This window comes from Tachypleus tridentatus, chromosome 1 (genome assembly GCF_004210375.1).
Source record: "Tachypleus tridentatus isolate NWPU-2018 chromosome 1, ASM421037v1, whole genome shotgun sequence".
Taxonomy (NCBI): domain Eukaryota; kingdom Metazoa; phylum Arthropoda; class Merostomata; order Xiphosura; family Limulidae; genus Tachypleus; species Tachypleus tridentatus.
In genome coordinates, this window is record NC_134825.1 from 149,199,516 (window position 1) to 149,216,725 (window position 17,210).

The window sequence follows — 17,210 nt, forward strand, 5'->3', positions numbered from 1 at the left end:
TTAACAAATCGATCCGTCTTTTTCAAAAAATGTTGATTTTTGAGTTGTTACAAATTCCTTAGGTATTTAAAAATTTTGTTTAAATAAAAACTTAATGCAGTTTTATTGCAATTACAGTTACAGGCTAAAGCCCACCAGTTTTTAGTTCGAACTTTTGTTGCCCCTCTGAAGTGTAATCTTTGTACCTCACTCATGGTAGGATTAATCAGACAAGGAGCAGTTTGTGAAGGTATGTTTAATTAACTCTTGTAGTTCTTCTGAAATGTGAACATTTGCATCTTACTCATAGTGAAATTGAGACTAAGAAGTAAGTATGTAAGGTAAGTAATGAGTCTTTGGAACACCACTGAAATATGACATTTGGACATCATTTGCTATGGTTCTAATCAGTATGTGAAGGTATCTATACTAAACTTTTGCAATTTCTCTGTCTGTGATTTTTTTTCATCCTTCTCATGCTGGAAGTCATAGAATAACATATGAACATATGGTGAATAAATCTTCATTTATTCTCTGATAGGTAGTTGATATATCATACTAAAATTAAGATATACATCACTGCATGAAAACTAAGAGAATGAATTTTCATTACTTCTTTGAAATATAAATCAATGTAATTTCTATTTACCCTCTTGATCAATGACTTTGTGAAAGATTTTTTAATTGTTAATTAAGGAAATGTTTTTGAAAATGCACAAGTGGAAAAAATACTATGCTAAGAATAATAGCTTTACCATGTCTGTGATTGGAAGTAAAGAACTTATAGTGGAATATTTGTATTTCTGAAATAGTCAACAGACTCTGAACCAAATATCCTTTGACATTAATCTTTTTTTTCCTCCTTTTAACAGTCACATAGAACCTAAAGTTATTAAACCTTTTTGTTTTCTGTTAGTGTGTGGATTTGCTTGTCATGTAGGATGCCAAGATAAAGTTCCTCCTGTTTGTCCTGTTCCTGCAGACCAGAGTAAGTGCATTTCTAAAAGATGCTGGAACAATCTTCATTTTCACAATTAATTCCAATCATAATAACCTAACCTTGTTTGATTTTTCCATTTCATCATTTTAATATTTATTATTTCTCCTATTCCCATACTTCAGAGCTACTTTGACTTTTTCACACTTGAAAACGTTTTATTTATTTTATGCTATCATTTCTGAATTATTGTGACTTTTGTATGTTGGAATAGCACAGACTATTTTCTTGTTTCTTTGTTCAAGAATTAATGTAATCTTATCATATCAGATTAATATGTATTATTTTTTCCTTTTCTTGACTTTAGAATTACTTAAACCATTGTCCAATGTGGAAAGTCAGTTTTATGTCTTCCATTTTCTCTCACCATAATTAATAGTTTTTGATACCAGTAGCTTTTGATATAAACTGTTTTTTCTGTTCTTATAGATCACAGTTATTTCTTATGTACTTATTATTTTCTTTTTCACTGATACCAGATTTTTTTATCATATTTTTTGTCATGTGTTTTTCTGTCTAGAATTACTTAGTATTTTAATATCAGTTTAGTGTGTATTGTTTCTTACGTCGACCATGGATAAAAAAAAGTTAATGTTTAAATTCCTCATAGCTTCAAGGCCTGTGGGAATTGATCCAACCAAAGGAATTGGCACAGCTTATGAAGGTTATGTGAAGGTATGTTTTGGCCTTTTAGCATTTTAAGCTATCTGAAGATGTGTATTGATCCTTTAATTTTAATTCTTTAGTGACCAGTATGTTGTGTTTTTACATGAACAAAACATTAGCCTCAAGTTTTGAAAAATTATATTTGATTCTAACTTGTATACAAAATGAAATTATAACTGAAATGTTTAGCTCTAAAATTTTTTTGAATTCTTGTATGATTAGATGGACTAGATGGCTCTTGTACTGTTAACATGTAATATATGAAATGATATATACTTAGTGTGATGATAGATACATTGGCAAACCAGTCAGTTCACTACATGAACATTTTAAGGAATGCATCTGTACTACCTTGACTCTCAAGTCTGAAGAGGTCACTGCTGGAAAGTTTGTTGACAAAAACCACTTAACATTAAGTTCTTAGCCAAATGTAACAGTTTACTTTATTGTAAGTTCAAAGAATCTCTCATTATTCATACTTGTAGCCCTGAAATGAAACAAATAGTTCATGGTTCTTGTAAATTTGTTTGTTTGTTTGATAGCTTGCACTTTTTTTGTCACTATCATTCTAAAAGCCTTAAACGTTTGTGTGATAAAATCTGACACTACCATTGTTAAGTTTGTTTTTAGTTGGTGTATGTATTTTTTGGTTATCAGTTTGTTTGTGTATGATGCTGTAAACTCAAAACATCAGGTTTCAATGATTTTTTTGTAAACAAGTTTTATTGATAGATACTTTTGATAAATTAAAAAAAATCCACGTGGTCACTTCTAGTTTTTAATATTTGCCTCCTGTTTGTAATTTTTATTAAGGTGGTAGAAATTGCATATTTTTAGTACAGACACAGGTTGTTTTTGTATGAGACAAAACTAGAAAAACATAGATTTTTTGCAAGTGTGATGCTTATTTTTAGCTGAAATTAATTTTTTAAGTTGATTTGAGAAAGTATAACTTCTGCATTTGTTTTTGTTACAATGTTCCAAGTTTCTGAATGTAATAAAATCATAAATATTATCTGAAAAACAGGAATTATTTTAAAACCTTGCACTTAGTATGTCTTGAGGCTATGCTGTGCTTTGAAAGAGTGCAACTTACCAATGGTTTGGTATTGTTTATATGCTACAAGAAAGGTAATAGTTTAACTTAATGAGTTTTCATGTATATTTGTGCAGTTTTTTTTAATTAATTGCTTTGAAAATTATATTACAACATACAATAACTCTTACTGTGAAACTTGATTTCACTTTGAGGATGGAATGATAGTATAATTTTTCAGTTATTTAGAGACCTTACTGTGAGGTCTTTCTGAAATATCTGTACATAGTTTCTAAACAGAGGCCAGAGGTAACATTTGTGCATAAGATGAAGTAAGGTAAATGCTATCTATTAGTAATAGTTTTAACACTTCAACCAGTATTAAATGCAACAGTGACCTTTAACAATAAGGTCATTAGGGCTATATAGTATTGTTGATGTACCACAAATATTTGCAGAAAATGGCTTTTGCACCAGTGGTCATGAGCATGTGTAATGGCATAATATATAGCTTATGTAACATTGTAGTTTTTATTTCATTATAAAACTTTCAAAGGCTTGAAGATAGTTATTTTACACTTTGAGTGTAAATATCCTTCATCACAAGAAAAATTTTATCTGTTATCCAGTGACAGAATTTTAGCAACAAAAATACAAGTTAGTCCAGTTGAAGTATATTAAGGTAAAATGGATATCAGTTGCAAAAAACAGAAAATCTGAGGGTATTTTAAAAATATTTCTTGCTTTTGTCTTCATCATAGAACTTTGAAAACACCATCAGTTCTTTTTATCTTGGTAGTTGCTGTCCATTTTCCTTCATTTATCTCAACATGAATACTGTATCTAAACTTTCCATAAGATAAATCATTACATAATTTAGTTTATGCATTATATTTACTTATTGCTTATTTATTTTAAAAAATTGTCATTAATATGTTTGTTACTTGTCAGGTTCCAAAACCTGCTGGAGTGAAGAAGGGTTGGATGCGACAGTTCGTGGTTGTCTGTGATTTCAAATTGTTTTTTTATGATTTACTTCAAGACAAAAATGCCCAACCATCTGTCTGTGTTTCTCAGGTTTTAGACATGAGGTAGGTATTAGAAATAAATCAAACATTAAGGCTCCCTGAGACTTGGTATAAGTCTCTGGTCTTATAAGAATAAATACCGAGTTTTAATACTTGTAGTGGGCACAGCATAGATATCTTATTATGTAGCTTTCTGCTTAAGAAACAAAACCAAAAGAAGAAATTTTTCTTTTCACTAAAATGTAGAAATGTTTCACAGGAATAAAAAAAAATCTTGAACTTAATTTACGGTTTCAGTGTTTTCCTTTTGCAAATTGGAAATCTGAGGTTAACCATATTTACTGAATAGATTACATTTGAATATTATTTTATTAAGCCAATTTGTTACCAACTTTTCATGACTGTTTGTTAATGGAAGTTTTTAATTTTTGCAACATTTGATTTTTTATATTTTATCATATTTCTGTAGTGTTAACTTGTTTAATATGAATAGTTAAATAACAAATGTTTTTTCTTGAACAAGTAACTTAATTTTAAACATTGTAACTTCTCTATGCTGTGAGCATCTCTGGTCTTTCATTTCAAAAGTAAGGTGGACTAGTGCAGACAGTCTTTTTGTAGCTTTCTACAAAATCCCACAAACAGAAGCAATAGTTTTTAGTGTAAGGTTAAATAACTAAAAATTGATCTGAACTTTATTGATTGAATGTGAATTTATAAAACTTCTCTGACTTAAGTTAATTTCTCTAGTTTAAATATGACAACAGTTATTTTAGCTGAAATACAATAATGTGCAATTGGATTTATTACTTTGTAAGTGATGGTGTAAATACTTTTTTTTTTCTCCTTTTTTTTTAATGCCACCATGGGCTTTATTGGTGTCTACCTAAAAACTTATTAGAATTACAGAGACAATGACATATCTCTCAAGGTTTTATATACATTAAAAGTTAGGTTGTTATTTTATTAAAGGAGCTTGCCATACTTGTACCTCTTATAAAGAGTCTATAAATGAGCATGTATCACATGCTTGAAATTCGACACATCTTCCAATTAAAAATCTAACAAAAGGAGGAGTTCATTCCTTAGCTTCAAAATAACTTACAAGTCATTTATGAGGGAAGTTCCAAAGAAGGATAGTACTAAAATTACATTTGAAAGTTGAAGACTGTTTCTAGAAATAATTTCCAGCTAATTAGTCATAGGCCCAGCATGGCCAGGCAGGTTAAGGTGTTTGACTCGTAATCTGAGGGTTGTGGGTTTGAATCCCGATCGCACCAAACATGCTCGCCCTTTCAGCTGTGGGGGCATTATAATGTAATGGTCAATCTCACTATTTGTTGGTAAAAGAGTAGCCCAAGATTTTGCAGTGGGAGGTGATGACTAGCTGCCTTCCCTCTAGTCTTACACTGCTAAATTAAGGACGGCTACCACAGATAGCCCTCGAGTAGCTTTGTGCGAAATTCAAAAAAACAAACAAACAATAATTAGTCACATGGTTTATTTTTTTTATCTCTTGAGGATTTTATCTCTGTTGCTAATACTCTGTTTATGTTTTATTATTTCCTTTTGAAAACTATGGAACTATCTTGAATAAGAATTTGAATAAAGTTTATGAGTAAGTAGGCATATGGTGTTATGTAATAAAGTTCAATCATACTATATTAGGCAATCATTTGGAATTTATCTGTTTCTCTGTTGAAGTGCACAGTTTCTTCAGTGGGGAAAAAGAAACACATGAAAGGAAATGACAAATATAAATAAGTTCTTGAATATAAAACAAGACCCAGGCATGACCAGGTGGTTAAAGCACTCAATTCGTAATTTGAGGGTTGCAGGTTCGAATTCCTGTCACACTAAACATGCTCATTTTTTTTTCAATCATTGGGGCATTATAATGTGATGATCAGTCCCACTATTCATTGGTAAAAGAGTAGCCCAAGAAATGACAATGGGTGGTGATGACTAGTTGCATTTCATCTCGTTTTACACTGCTAAATTAGGGACGGCTAATGTAGATAGCCCGCCTGTAGCTTTGTGCAAAATTCAAAACAGATCAAACCAACATTAAACAAGTTAAGGTGGTTTGATATGTAACGTAAGTTTTTGATCAATAAAAAAAGTAACAGGTGTTAGGTTTATGTATTTCTTTTGTACTTTATTACAATGTGTAGGCCAGTAATTGCATTCAAATATTCATAAATTTCAATGGTGTTTTTGGAATAAAATAAAATGAAAACAATGTAATTTTAATCTAAAAAAAAGAAACTTTTGAGCATTTTTAACTTTTAGGCTAATGACAAAAAATAAGAATCTGGATCAAAAGGATTTTTTTTTTTTTTATAGAAGCAGTGTTTCACAGTAACTTCCATAGAATTCAGAAAGTAAAAATTTATACCACTACCAAACATAACTAAGTGACTTTTATTAATTTAGACAAACTCTGTAGAAAGTTTAAAGTTTCATGCAATTTTATTTCTGTATTTTTTTATATTTTTTTTCTATAGCCAAAGATCAGGGTATGTTGAGTCAAAAGACCTGATTCTCAGAGGGTTAATGCAATGAAAATATTTTGTAGAATTTCATACATTATAGACATGATATTAAGCATGATAAATACAATCTATCAAAACAAACTCACTTTTATATTTGGAAGGCACTAAATTATGTATACTGTCTTAACTTAAATATACATTACACTTTTTTTATGGAAGATAATTCATAGGAAACTGTTCAGTGACTTAAACTCAGGTGCAGAAACACTTAAAATCTTGTAACAGTTCCTAATGTCACTTTAGGTCTGGTCCGGCATGGTCAGGTGGGTTAAGGCGTTCAAATACTCATCGCACAAAACATGCTGAACTTTTAAGCTGTGGGAGCATCATAATGTGATGGTCAATCCCACTATTCATTAGTAAAAGAGTAATTCAAGAGTTAGCAGTGGGTGGTGATGACTAGCTGCCTTCTCTCTAGTCTTTATGGATACAAATAAGCTATGTGATAAGGGGGATTTTGATATAAAAACTATTTTTACAAAATGCAAAAGTTGAAATTATGCTTTAACTGAAAATTACATGAAATGTCTGTATAGCATGGTATAAAACAAGCTTATTTTTGATCATTAAATAGGGAGAATAGGAAAATATTCAATGTGAGACCTTTTACAAGTGCTAGTAGCATTTTTTATGCATATAAACTTAATTATCTTTCAAATATTGAAAAAAATAATTTGTTTTGGATAGAAAAGATACAGTTGATTGCATATGAATATTACATTGCATTTATAGAATTGTGAGCTAGCAATATTATCTTCCAACCCAAGCACCTTAGAACTCCAAATAACCAAACAGATTTTTATAATTATTTATTAAAGCCTTGTGTTTGTTCTTTACATAATTGACATTCTTGTATTCTATAGATACAAACTGTGTATCACTTGGAACTTGGAGAACTTGAACTTTTATTCAGATTTTATAAATTTGGTTTGTTCTTGGTAATTTTTTTCCATAGAGGTGAAGAGTTCTCTGTTAGTTCAGTATTGGAGTCTGATGTTATACATGCAAATAAAAAGGACATTCCTTGCATATTCAGGGTAAGTATGCTTAGAATACTGTTTAACGTAATTACTCTTTTTATTTAGATGAGTTGTTTTTTTCCGTTTACTAATTTGTGAGAATAACCATGAGTTGTCAGTGAGTTATGAATATATACCCTGTTGCTTGGGGAAATGCAGGATTTTTATTTATTTTTTATTTGAAAGATCAAGTGATAAATAAGAGCCAGATCTATTTTTGTTCCTTAAAATCTTTGTATTTTTGACAAATTTTACAAATTCCACTTATAGTTTTGAGTCTCCTTTCTTCATGAATGCATTATCTTCATGTCTGTCTTATCTAAACCTTGATTCATATTATCTTTGTGTACATTACATTGTTTCTATTATTTCCAGGTCACAACAGCTATGATGGACCCTCCAGGTTTACGTAATCACACACTCATGCTAGTTGACCGAGAAAGTGAGAAAAATAAATGGGTAGATGCTTTGAATGAACTGCTTCGTATTCTTCGTAGAAATAAACATCCAAACCGAACAGTAAGTAAATCTTTTAAAATGTTTTATTTATTACTGAAAAAAATGCTTAACTGTATTGCTGGATTTTAAAGATCAAAGAAATTTTTATCTTGAAGTATCAGTCATTAAACTTTTGAAGGTATACATTATTGCCTAGGTTCTTTTTAAGCCTTTGTTAATAACAATGGTACTATAGACCAACTTTTTGTCTTGAATGTACTAAGTATGCCATAGTGGAATTTGCAAGCCTTTAATAAGCACTATACATCTGTTGTACACCTAAAATAAGGTTTTGTTTTTTTAATAAAGTACATATATTAAAAATTTGGCTGTGGACTTACAAAGTCTTTACCAAATCAATATGAATGAAAAGTGGTTCTTATGATAGGAATTAGAATATAGCCTATCAGAAATGATGGGTCAAGTACAACTGCCCTCACCCAATAGTATTCTCTAACTTCACATTTTGTAACTTACTGAAATAAATAAATTTTGCAAAATCAACTTCACCAACAAAGAAATATAAAAATACAGTTGAGACAGCCAAACATTGATAACTTTGTTTGTGACCCAATCAAAATTAAAATAATTCATGAAATGAATTTGTGGAATATTCATAGGAAAATTAATTTATCGATTAACAAATTCTGACACACAGTATTCCAACATTGACTTTTATGTAATGTGCTTAACAACAAAAGTGTAAACTAATTTTATTGTTAGTCTATGTACTGAAAGTATAGACAACAAAACTGGCAAAATATTTGTTGATTTCTTAATTTGGAGGCTCCATTGATTTAAGAGGTTTATTTTTCATTAAAAACCATTGGTGATGTAACAGAAAATAGATTAATTCAAAAATGATTTAAATTTAAAATTGAATTAATATTTTTACTTTCATGATAAATTTTATACACTGGGCTCTAAGCTAGGTGATTCCATGCTATATCTTTACTGTAGCTGTACTATATCAACATCCACTACACTTAAAAGGCTTCACAGCAACTCCCTTCCTCCCTCCCTTACTAAAGCCATAATGGGAAGACAGTAATTAAACTAGTCTATCTGGATACATGCATTTTGGCTTTTATGACTCCTATTTTAAGAAATCAAGTAATGAAAATACTTTTTTTCGTCTTACAGTTTTATATTTCATTTGTATTGAAACTTTCTAAATGAATATCATAGTTTTTTTTCATTGAAAACTTTTCTTTACCTTAACACCAAATGGGATGAAATAATCAATATGCAGAGGGAAAAACAAATATGGAATTCAACCAATAACATTGTTTTTTTCTTTTTTCAATTAACACAACTGCAAATTTTAACAGAATTACATTCATATTTCAGAAGAGTCCCAGCATCCTAACCTCTTTACACATCTGTTCATTTATAATTTTATTATTTTACAGTGTCCTTTATACGAATGCAGAATCCTAAAAATATAATGACTTAGCAGCATTTTTTATGTGGGAGAAACAAAGACTTTATTATTAGTGTTATCAAAAGTTACATGGTAAAACCTCTCATCACACACACAAAATAATGGATTTGTGGAAATTTTAGATGGGTGTAGAAATTCATATTTATTATTATTATTAGTTAAATATGAATAATATATATGTGTATATATTCAACTCTGTATTTGGTTTTGTGAAACTATTTTTTGTCCTATATATTTAAGAAAGGGATAATAACTTTCATGCAGTGACAAATTGGAAGACTTTTCTTGAATGAGAGGCCTTGTTTATTTTCTTGATTTTCATACATTGTGATGTGCTATGGTACTTATTTTCATCACTTCTTATGTAGTGCTATTCATAAGTTGCAAACTCCAATCTGCTTTTCATTTCTGCAACTTGTGTAAAGATTGGATGTGATTATTAAATTATTTAGTTTTTCTTATATTAGAAGTGTTTTAAGTGTGATTATATGAAGCAGTGAGCTTATAATAATAAACCATATAAAAGGTAGTGCTCAGATAGCCTGTTGTGTAGCACTATTCTCAACAAAACCACACAAAGCCACATAAACAAACTTATTTTTCAAAAACTTTCAATCTACTTTTCAGGATTCAAAGGAATCCAGTCTTCCAAAAACATATCTAACATCAGGACATTCTATCAAGAAATGATAAATGTACTATATTATATTTACAGTAACTTAAATGATAACAATCTGTATGCTGTTTTCTTTTTTATCACTGAATATGGTAGTGGATAGTATGTAGGGATGGGCTGGGAAAAAATGGCTGATGCATATTATATCTGCTCATTGTAATCTCAAATATCACTTGTAACAATCTAAGAATTTTATAAACACTTAAACTTTGGTTTTTGAAGTTTTCAAAGCTATTAAGACCTTCAGTTCAGCCAAAAACATTGCTAAAATAAATAACTGGTGAGTAGCATAACAGCCAAATGTTCCAGTTATTTTTCTGATTCTGGTGTTATAAAGGCTAGCTCACCAATGATTGAAGTTGTTGCAATGATTTACACACTGAAATGTTTCATCTTAACTTGGGGAGTGTAGAAACAGTATAGAATCTCACAAACTTCAACATATGATGTCCATTGATACAACTCACACCAGGCTAAAGCTGCCATCTTCATAGCAACTGCCATTCATTATGAAATATTCATTAGTATTGTTAAAAAAGGAGAAGCTTTCCCTGTGTCTGCAGCTTTTCTGATAGGAAACAGAAAATTGTTTGGACAGGAAACCATGGTTCCTATTATATACTAGATCTTTAAGTGAAGACATATCTGGATTGCAACTTACATTTGTATGTAATACTGACAAATGTGTGAAATGAAGGTATAATTCCAGCTAAGCTAATGACAGACAAAAAGGAAAGGTATGAGGTGGGTTCCTAATGATGAAGTTTGAGTTCTGGATTTTGTCCTTGCTTTTAATTTATTAATATGTACATTACTCATTTTAGTTTTTAAAGGTCTTGTAATCTTTAATTTTGTCATGACCTGTATATCAGATATGAAAATATAAACAAAAATAGTAACTTTAACTATATTTGAACAGTTTTGATCTAAAAAATATTTTATAACTGGTATTTTGTAATACTTAAGAGTGTAATTTGCAAAGAAAAACCAAAAAATGTTTAAAGCAGGACTTTAACTTGCAGCTACAAGTAAAATTATAAATCTTTTTTTACATTTTTCTGTCCATCCCAAAATATTGGTCTTTAACTGTAAAAATCCGCCTATAAGATTATAATCGACACGTTTTGTTTCTTATGCTATTTTCTTTCTGTGTTTGATGTAATTATTATTATTACATCCTTTCATTCCTGATGTTACAGCATGTAATATGCACAGTTATTAATGAAACACAGCCTTGTAAACAGTTATGGAACAAATTTAAATGCCACAGGAGTACAGTTTATTTACCTCGTGGAGAAGTGTGAAAAGTAATTTATGGTTACATTGGAAAGTGATTATATAGCATTCTTACAAAGATAAACAGTGGAAACTAATGGGGAGTTTTTCTTGTTCCTGAAAATATTTTTGTACTAAATTATATCTGTTTGAAAGCTGTGGAAACTTTCTTCTATGACAGGACATCACATTAGTTTTGTTAGATTAAGTGAGTACAGTGTGAGAGAGCACAGTATGTTGATGAGTCAAATCCTTATTAACAGAGTATTATTATTGAGTTTATCATATAAGTAAGAAACATGCTCGTACTTTCAGCCATGGGAATGTTATAATGTGATGGTCAATCCTACTATTCATTAGTAAAAGAGTAGCCCTAGAGTTGGCAGTGGATTGTGATGACTAGCTGCCTTCCATTTGGTGGTGTTACACTGCTAAATTAGGGACTGCTAGTGCAGATAGCTCTCATGTAGCTTTGCACAAAACTCGAAAACAAACCAACCGTAGATACTGTGTAATAAGTTTGTAGAACATTTAATGCCATTTTATTGAGTATTTCCTTTGTGAAAAGGAAAAAAAAATTGATGGATACCAATATCTCACCACTTGTTAAAAATGACTTGATGCATAAAATCTCTGAATAGAAGCTCTCTAGTCAGCAATGAAAGTTTATTAGCTTATAGACAGAAACTTGTTAAAATCAGCAGTAACCCTTTTATATGGGTAGAACAAAGTCATGCCATGCCTTTTAGAGTTGTAATCAAAATGTAAATGTGTATACATTTTAGTGTACAGGAATAAAGTTGGCATCAAAACATAGTTAATAAATCAAAGTTCAATCTTACACAAAATTTAAGTTATTAGTTTCAAAAGGAAATATTTAAATAAATACTCAGCCTTCCCTTGTATGAGATTATTAGTTCATACAGTTCAACAACCAATAAAAACAGGTTTAAACTTGAGTCTTAAGTTGCTAAGGATAAATAAACATAAATTTCTGTTACAATTTGCAGTCATTCTAGAAATAAAAAAGGAGTAATTAAGATTTATATCATGTTTTTGTTGTGTTGTTTGCAGTGATTACAAGGCCACTGAAATTGACTGAGTTATGGTGTTAGATTAGGGAAGATGAGAGATAAAACAAAGTTTTACTAAAAATAAAAAAAGATCTTTAGTTGGGAGGGTTTTAGAGGCTATACTATGAGAATTTATGTACTGTACAGATTTTTTTTGCAATGTTAACCATTATTTATTTGTGGTTTCATTTGGAACTGCTTAACTTAACAGATTATTCCATCAGCAATTTGACATTTAGACTTTTTGCTTTCTTAATTTCATAAACTTTAGTATAGAAAACATTTTTAAAGAATGAATTGAATTTATTTTTATTTAGATATATCAAGCAAAGGAAATATTAGATAGTACATTGGTTATTACAAAAAATGTTCTGTCAGCTGCAATAATAGGTATGTACAAGTTATATATTGATATAAATTTATCCTCTGAATTAAACAGTTCAATTGTAAAGTTAAGGTACCAATAAACATGTCCCATGAGATTTGATAAATATTTAACTTTTTTCATAATTTTGTTAGCATTTGTAAACATATCTTAAAGGCATATGTCAGAATTCAGTCTTTAATTAAGATATTTCAAAAAAACAAAATCACAGGAAAATTTGAATCTTTATTTTGTGTTTTACTTGTTATTACTAATACTGAATAATAATATTTGCTGAAAATGTTTCTCCTTTCTTAAAAGTTCATCCATTGTGAAAGTGAAATATGTATTACACTTGAAAAACTAATGACATTGTATTTGTATATATTTTAAAGGATGGAAGTATTTACTTATACAAAAGTGGTGACAATTTATTAGTGTTAAAATGGAATAGTAATATGTTTGTATGACAGTAAAAGAGACCATAGAATATTACTTGTAAAAGTGACTTAGATTTGTCACTATATATATCATGTCATCCCTTCAGTAATATCCAATTGTAAGTTCAGAAAAAGAAAGGATTTCAAATGCTTTTAATGTTATTTAATCAATAATATATTTTCCATTATTATTAATTACTTCCTGCTAATGATTCACAAGCTTCTGAATCCAACTTCTATAAAATTCTTGGGGTTTGGAGGAAAAGAATGCAGATAGGGTGGTTTTGACATCATCTTGTGTTCCAAGTTTTTTCCATCAAGATAGTTCTGCAAACTTTGGAATAGATGATAATCAGATGGAGCAAGGTCTGGAAACTAAGAGAAATGTCGAAATGTTTCCCAGTCTAGCTCTTCAATCTTTGCAGATGTGATCCTTGTTGTATGGGGCTGTGCATTATTCTGGTGTAACACAACACCTTTATGACTGATCAAAGCAGATCTTTCAGTGCAGCATTCAAGTGCTCTAACTGTTGACAATAGAAATCTGATATAACTGTTACATTGAGTGACAGCAAATTAAAGTGGATCACACCAACAATATTCCACCAAATGCTCAACCAGAATTTCGTAGGGTGGATGTCCATTTTAGGCTGTGCTTTAGCTAGTTTACTTGCACTGAGCCATTGTATGAACATTTAACATTTTTATAAAATATCCATTTTTCATCTCCAGTCACTAACCTGTACAGAAAAGGTGAGTTATATTCACAAGAATGCTGAGAAGTGCAAATGTTCACTCTTGCTCTAAAGTTGGCTTCTGTGAAATCATGGGGGGACTCATTTTCCAAGTTTTGACACCTTTCCAAGCTGTTGCAGATGACAGTGAACTGTTGAATGGGTTGAATTAAGCTTCTGTGCTAGTTCTTCAACTGTTACAGCACAATCTTCATCAAGTGTAGCCAGCAGCAAGTCATCATTAAACTCAACAGGACGACTTGAATGTGGCACATCACTTAAACTGTAGTCACCTGATCTGAACTTCTGAAACCATCTTCGACATTTTATTTCACTGAGAGACCCAACACCATAAACACTTTGAATGTTTTGTGTAATTTCTGCTGCACTGTTGCCTTTGTCAAAACCCATAAAACATTATATGTCTGATGTGCTCCTCGGACACGTCCATCTTCATAAGGGTTTATTTGATTGATCTGAAAAAGTGCAGTTGAGTTAGTTTTTTTCATATGTCGGAACATTTTTAAACATGTCCTAGTACATATTTTAGTCATTAAAGTCTTCTACAAAGACAGAAATGATGATGCACTTTCTGTATTAAATTTTTGGACATTACTTATGGGATGACCTGATATATATACACACATGTACATAAGTGCTGATGGAACTATTATGGCGTCGTTATAAGCATTGTTTGTGTTTCATGTTTAAAAGTAATTGTCCGTTGTTATATGTACAAATAATGATAGTGCTAACTATAAAAAAGTGTTAACTGTATAATATGAATGAAAGTAATTGTAGTGTATCATATGTAGAATTAGTTTCATGGAACTTCAGGAACATTTAACTTATTATTTATATCTGTAAAATTTTATGTTTTTTAAAAAATTGATTAATTTTGTTTAATATTGAACTTGAAGTTACTGATAAAATAATGTACAGTTTGTTAATTTGAAATAATGTAGGCTTCAGTATAGATCAAGATGTTTATCTGTTTATTTTTACCATCATTATTATTAAAATAATAATAGAGTTTATCTTCTTTAGATCAGGACCGAATTAGTCTTGGGACTGAAGAAGGTTTATACTGTGTAGATTTAGACAGTGAAGGTAAGATTAGATGCCTTTGTGATAGATATTATGTAGCTACAGTAATGCATTTTACAAGCTGTAGAAAGTTAAGATTAGATACTTTTATGGTAGATATTATGTAGCTACAGTAATGCCTTTTACAAGCTGTAGAAAATTTTTCAAATGTTATCAAACAAGGCATATTGATTTGTATTTTTTGTTGCCTTTAAAAAGTTATTTTTATCTTTGGTAGATCAAAATTATAGTTCAATTTGAATCATTTCTGGGAGCTTTATAGGGGAGGTACTGTACATCAAACTATTGAAGTGTGACTGGTGATCTTTATAATAATGAAAGTATAAAATTTACCCAATTGCTTCTGTGAACAGTAAAAATAAGCACTTTTATAGATATAGCCAATATTTATATACAATGCTACATTTTGCACAAGAAATCTTAATCTCTGCTGTTGTGTGGTGTGCTTAAAAACACATTAATATGAATTTATAAAATTTAATACTTTTTTATTCTCTTGAAACAATGAGTCCTTTAAAAGATAGAAGATATTTGCAGGTTGAGCTCCCTCATTAATACACTGCCTGTTTTCTAAACAGTTAAAAGAATAACTAAAAAGTTGTTAACACCAAGCTTTTATACATTCAGGTATGTAACATTTTTTAATGTAAATTATTCTACAGAAATTGCTAGAATAGGTGATGGTAAGAAGATTTCTCTCATAGAATATATAGCTGAGGAACAACTTCTTATAGTTGTGTCAGGTATGTGAAAATTAGTGACTAGTAATTTATCAAGAAAAAAATGTTAGTTGCTTTGGTAAATTTTTATTTGGAGTTGATGACATCAGAAACAAAGTATGTTAAAATTAATCATTTATTACTGTGTTAAGCTCAGAACCTTTGTGATTTAATAACAAATATGATTTGAAATAATTTTAGCATCATAAGATATCTTGGTTACTGCTATAAATGTTGGTGAAGGTTGTAAGTAAATATTGTTTAATTTTTAAACCGATTCCTACAGTGTAAAAATAAAGTTAAAATATTTGATGTTTTTTATATGGTTTGTACAAACTACAAAATAATATTTGTCTGTGAATGTTACAGGTAAGCAGCGTCACATCCGACTGATACCAATTCGTGCTCTTGATGGACATGATGTTGATTGGATAAAGGTGTCGGACACAAAGGGTGTGTTTCTTTGTGTGTTGCACCTCTTCAGAAAGAATCAGGCCGTGTATATCACTTCTGTGTTGCTGTGAAACGTCAGGTTTGTTTTTAAGATTATTTTTGTCTACTGGAACTTATATATTACTTCTGATCTACTGTTATTTTTATTTTTCATGTTGGAGAATTCTGATAATTATTTCTATGAAGTATATGTATATGAAGCTCAAAACTCTGAGTGTCTGTTGTTCTGTCAATTATCTAACTACTACTAGATTACTGTGTTAGTCTCAGCCAAACTTTGTGATATAATAATTTGGATCAAGAGGTATTTTAATGGAGTTCCACAATTCCTCCCAACCCCCATTATTGTTGTTATTGACCATTTTATGTCTTTCACATAAGATAGTATTAACTACATTCAGAAATGATAATTCTCTAGTGAGACAGCTGTAAGCCTTTGGATTGACAGTGCTAAACTCAGGCTCCATTGTTTTCAGTGGACACAACAGATATCCATACACCAGAAGAAAAAAACTAACTTTTATTTAACTCTTTCACTGCCAAATTTGACTGAAGTTGATCCTATGGCTTTGTGCCATTTGCCACTATAGTCGAATATTTATAGTGTTTTCTTTATTCAATAGATAGTAGCACTTTTTGGGCAAATGCAAAGCTCCCACTTAATATTTATGAACCTGATCATGTGATCAGTATTGTTCTAGGATGCGACAAAAGGAAAGAATTTTGTCAGCAAAGTTTCCAAGATGGCTTTGAGCAGGCATTCATCATTCACTAAAGCTCAAGTTCGTGGAAATAATTCAGTATGATTTGGATTCAGGGGGTGACTGTTTTGAGTTTGAAAGCTCAGAAGAAAACTCAAAAGACAGTGGTGAAGAAAGCAGACCACACAAAGCAAATTACAAGCAACCAAGGGAATAGATGTATTTAAAACCACAAGGGGGTGTGGGTCCACAACCAGGGGAAGGGCAGTAAAATCAGATGGAATAGCAACTGCAGTTTGAGGAAGGGCCAGAGGAAGCAGTTCAGGAATTTTGCCCATCTCCAACTAAACCCAAACCATCAACCAGTTCAGAAGAGAATGCCCAGTGGCAGTGGGAAACTCTGGAAGAAATGGAGATGTTTAAACATGACTGGCTACTTGACTATG

General features: G+C 30.5%; 1 protein-coding gene across 1 annotated transcript in view; it reads left to right on the plus strand.

Annotated features, from left to right (window-relative positions):
• LOC143226756 (serine/threonine-protein kinase MRCK alpha-like) overlaps positions 1-17,210 on the plus strand; it is a 125,030-nt gene that overhangs the window by 93,133 nt on the left and 14,687 nt on the right. The window contains 11 exon segments of the mRNA XM_076458136.1: positions 118-229; positions 896-967; positions 1,587-1,651; positions 3,630-3,769; positions 7,217-7,298; positions 7,656-7,799; positions 12,564-12,636; positions 14,832-14,894; positions 15,554-15,634; positions 15,980-16,054; positions 16,057-16,142. Coding sequence (XP_076314251.1) covers positions 118-229; positions 896-967; positions 1,587-1,651; positions 3,630-3,769; positions 7,217-7,298; positions 7,656-7,799; positions 12,564-12,636; positions 14,832-14,894; positions 15,554-15,634; positions 15,980-16,054; positions 16,057-16,142 — 993 coding nt within the window.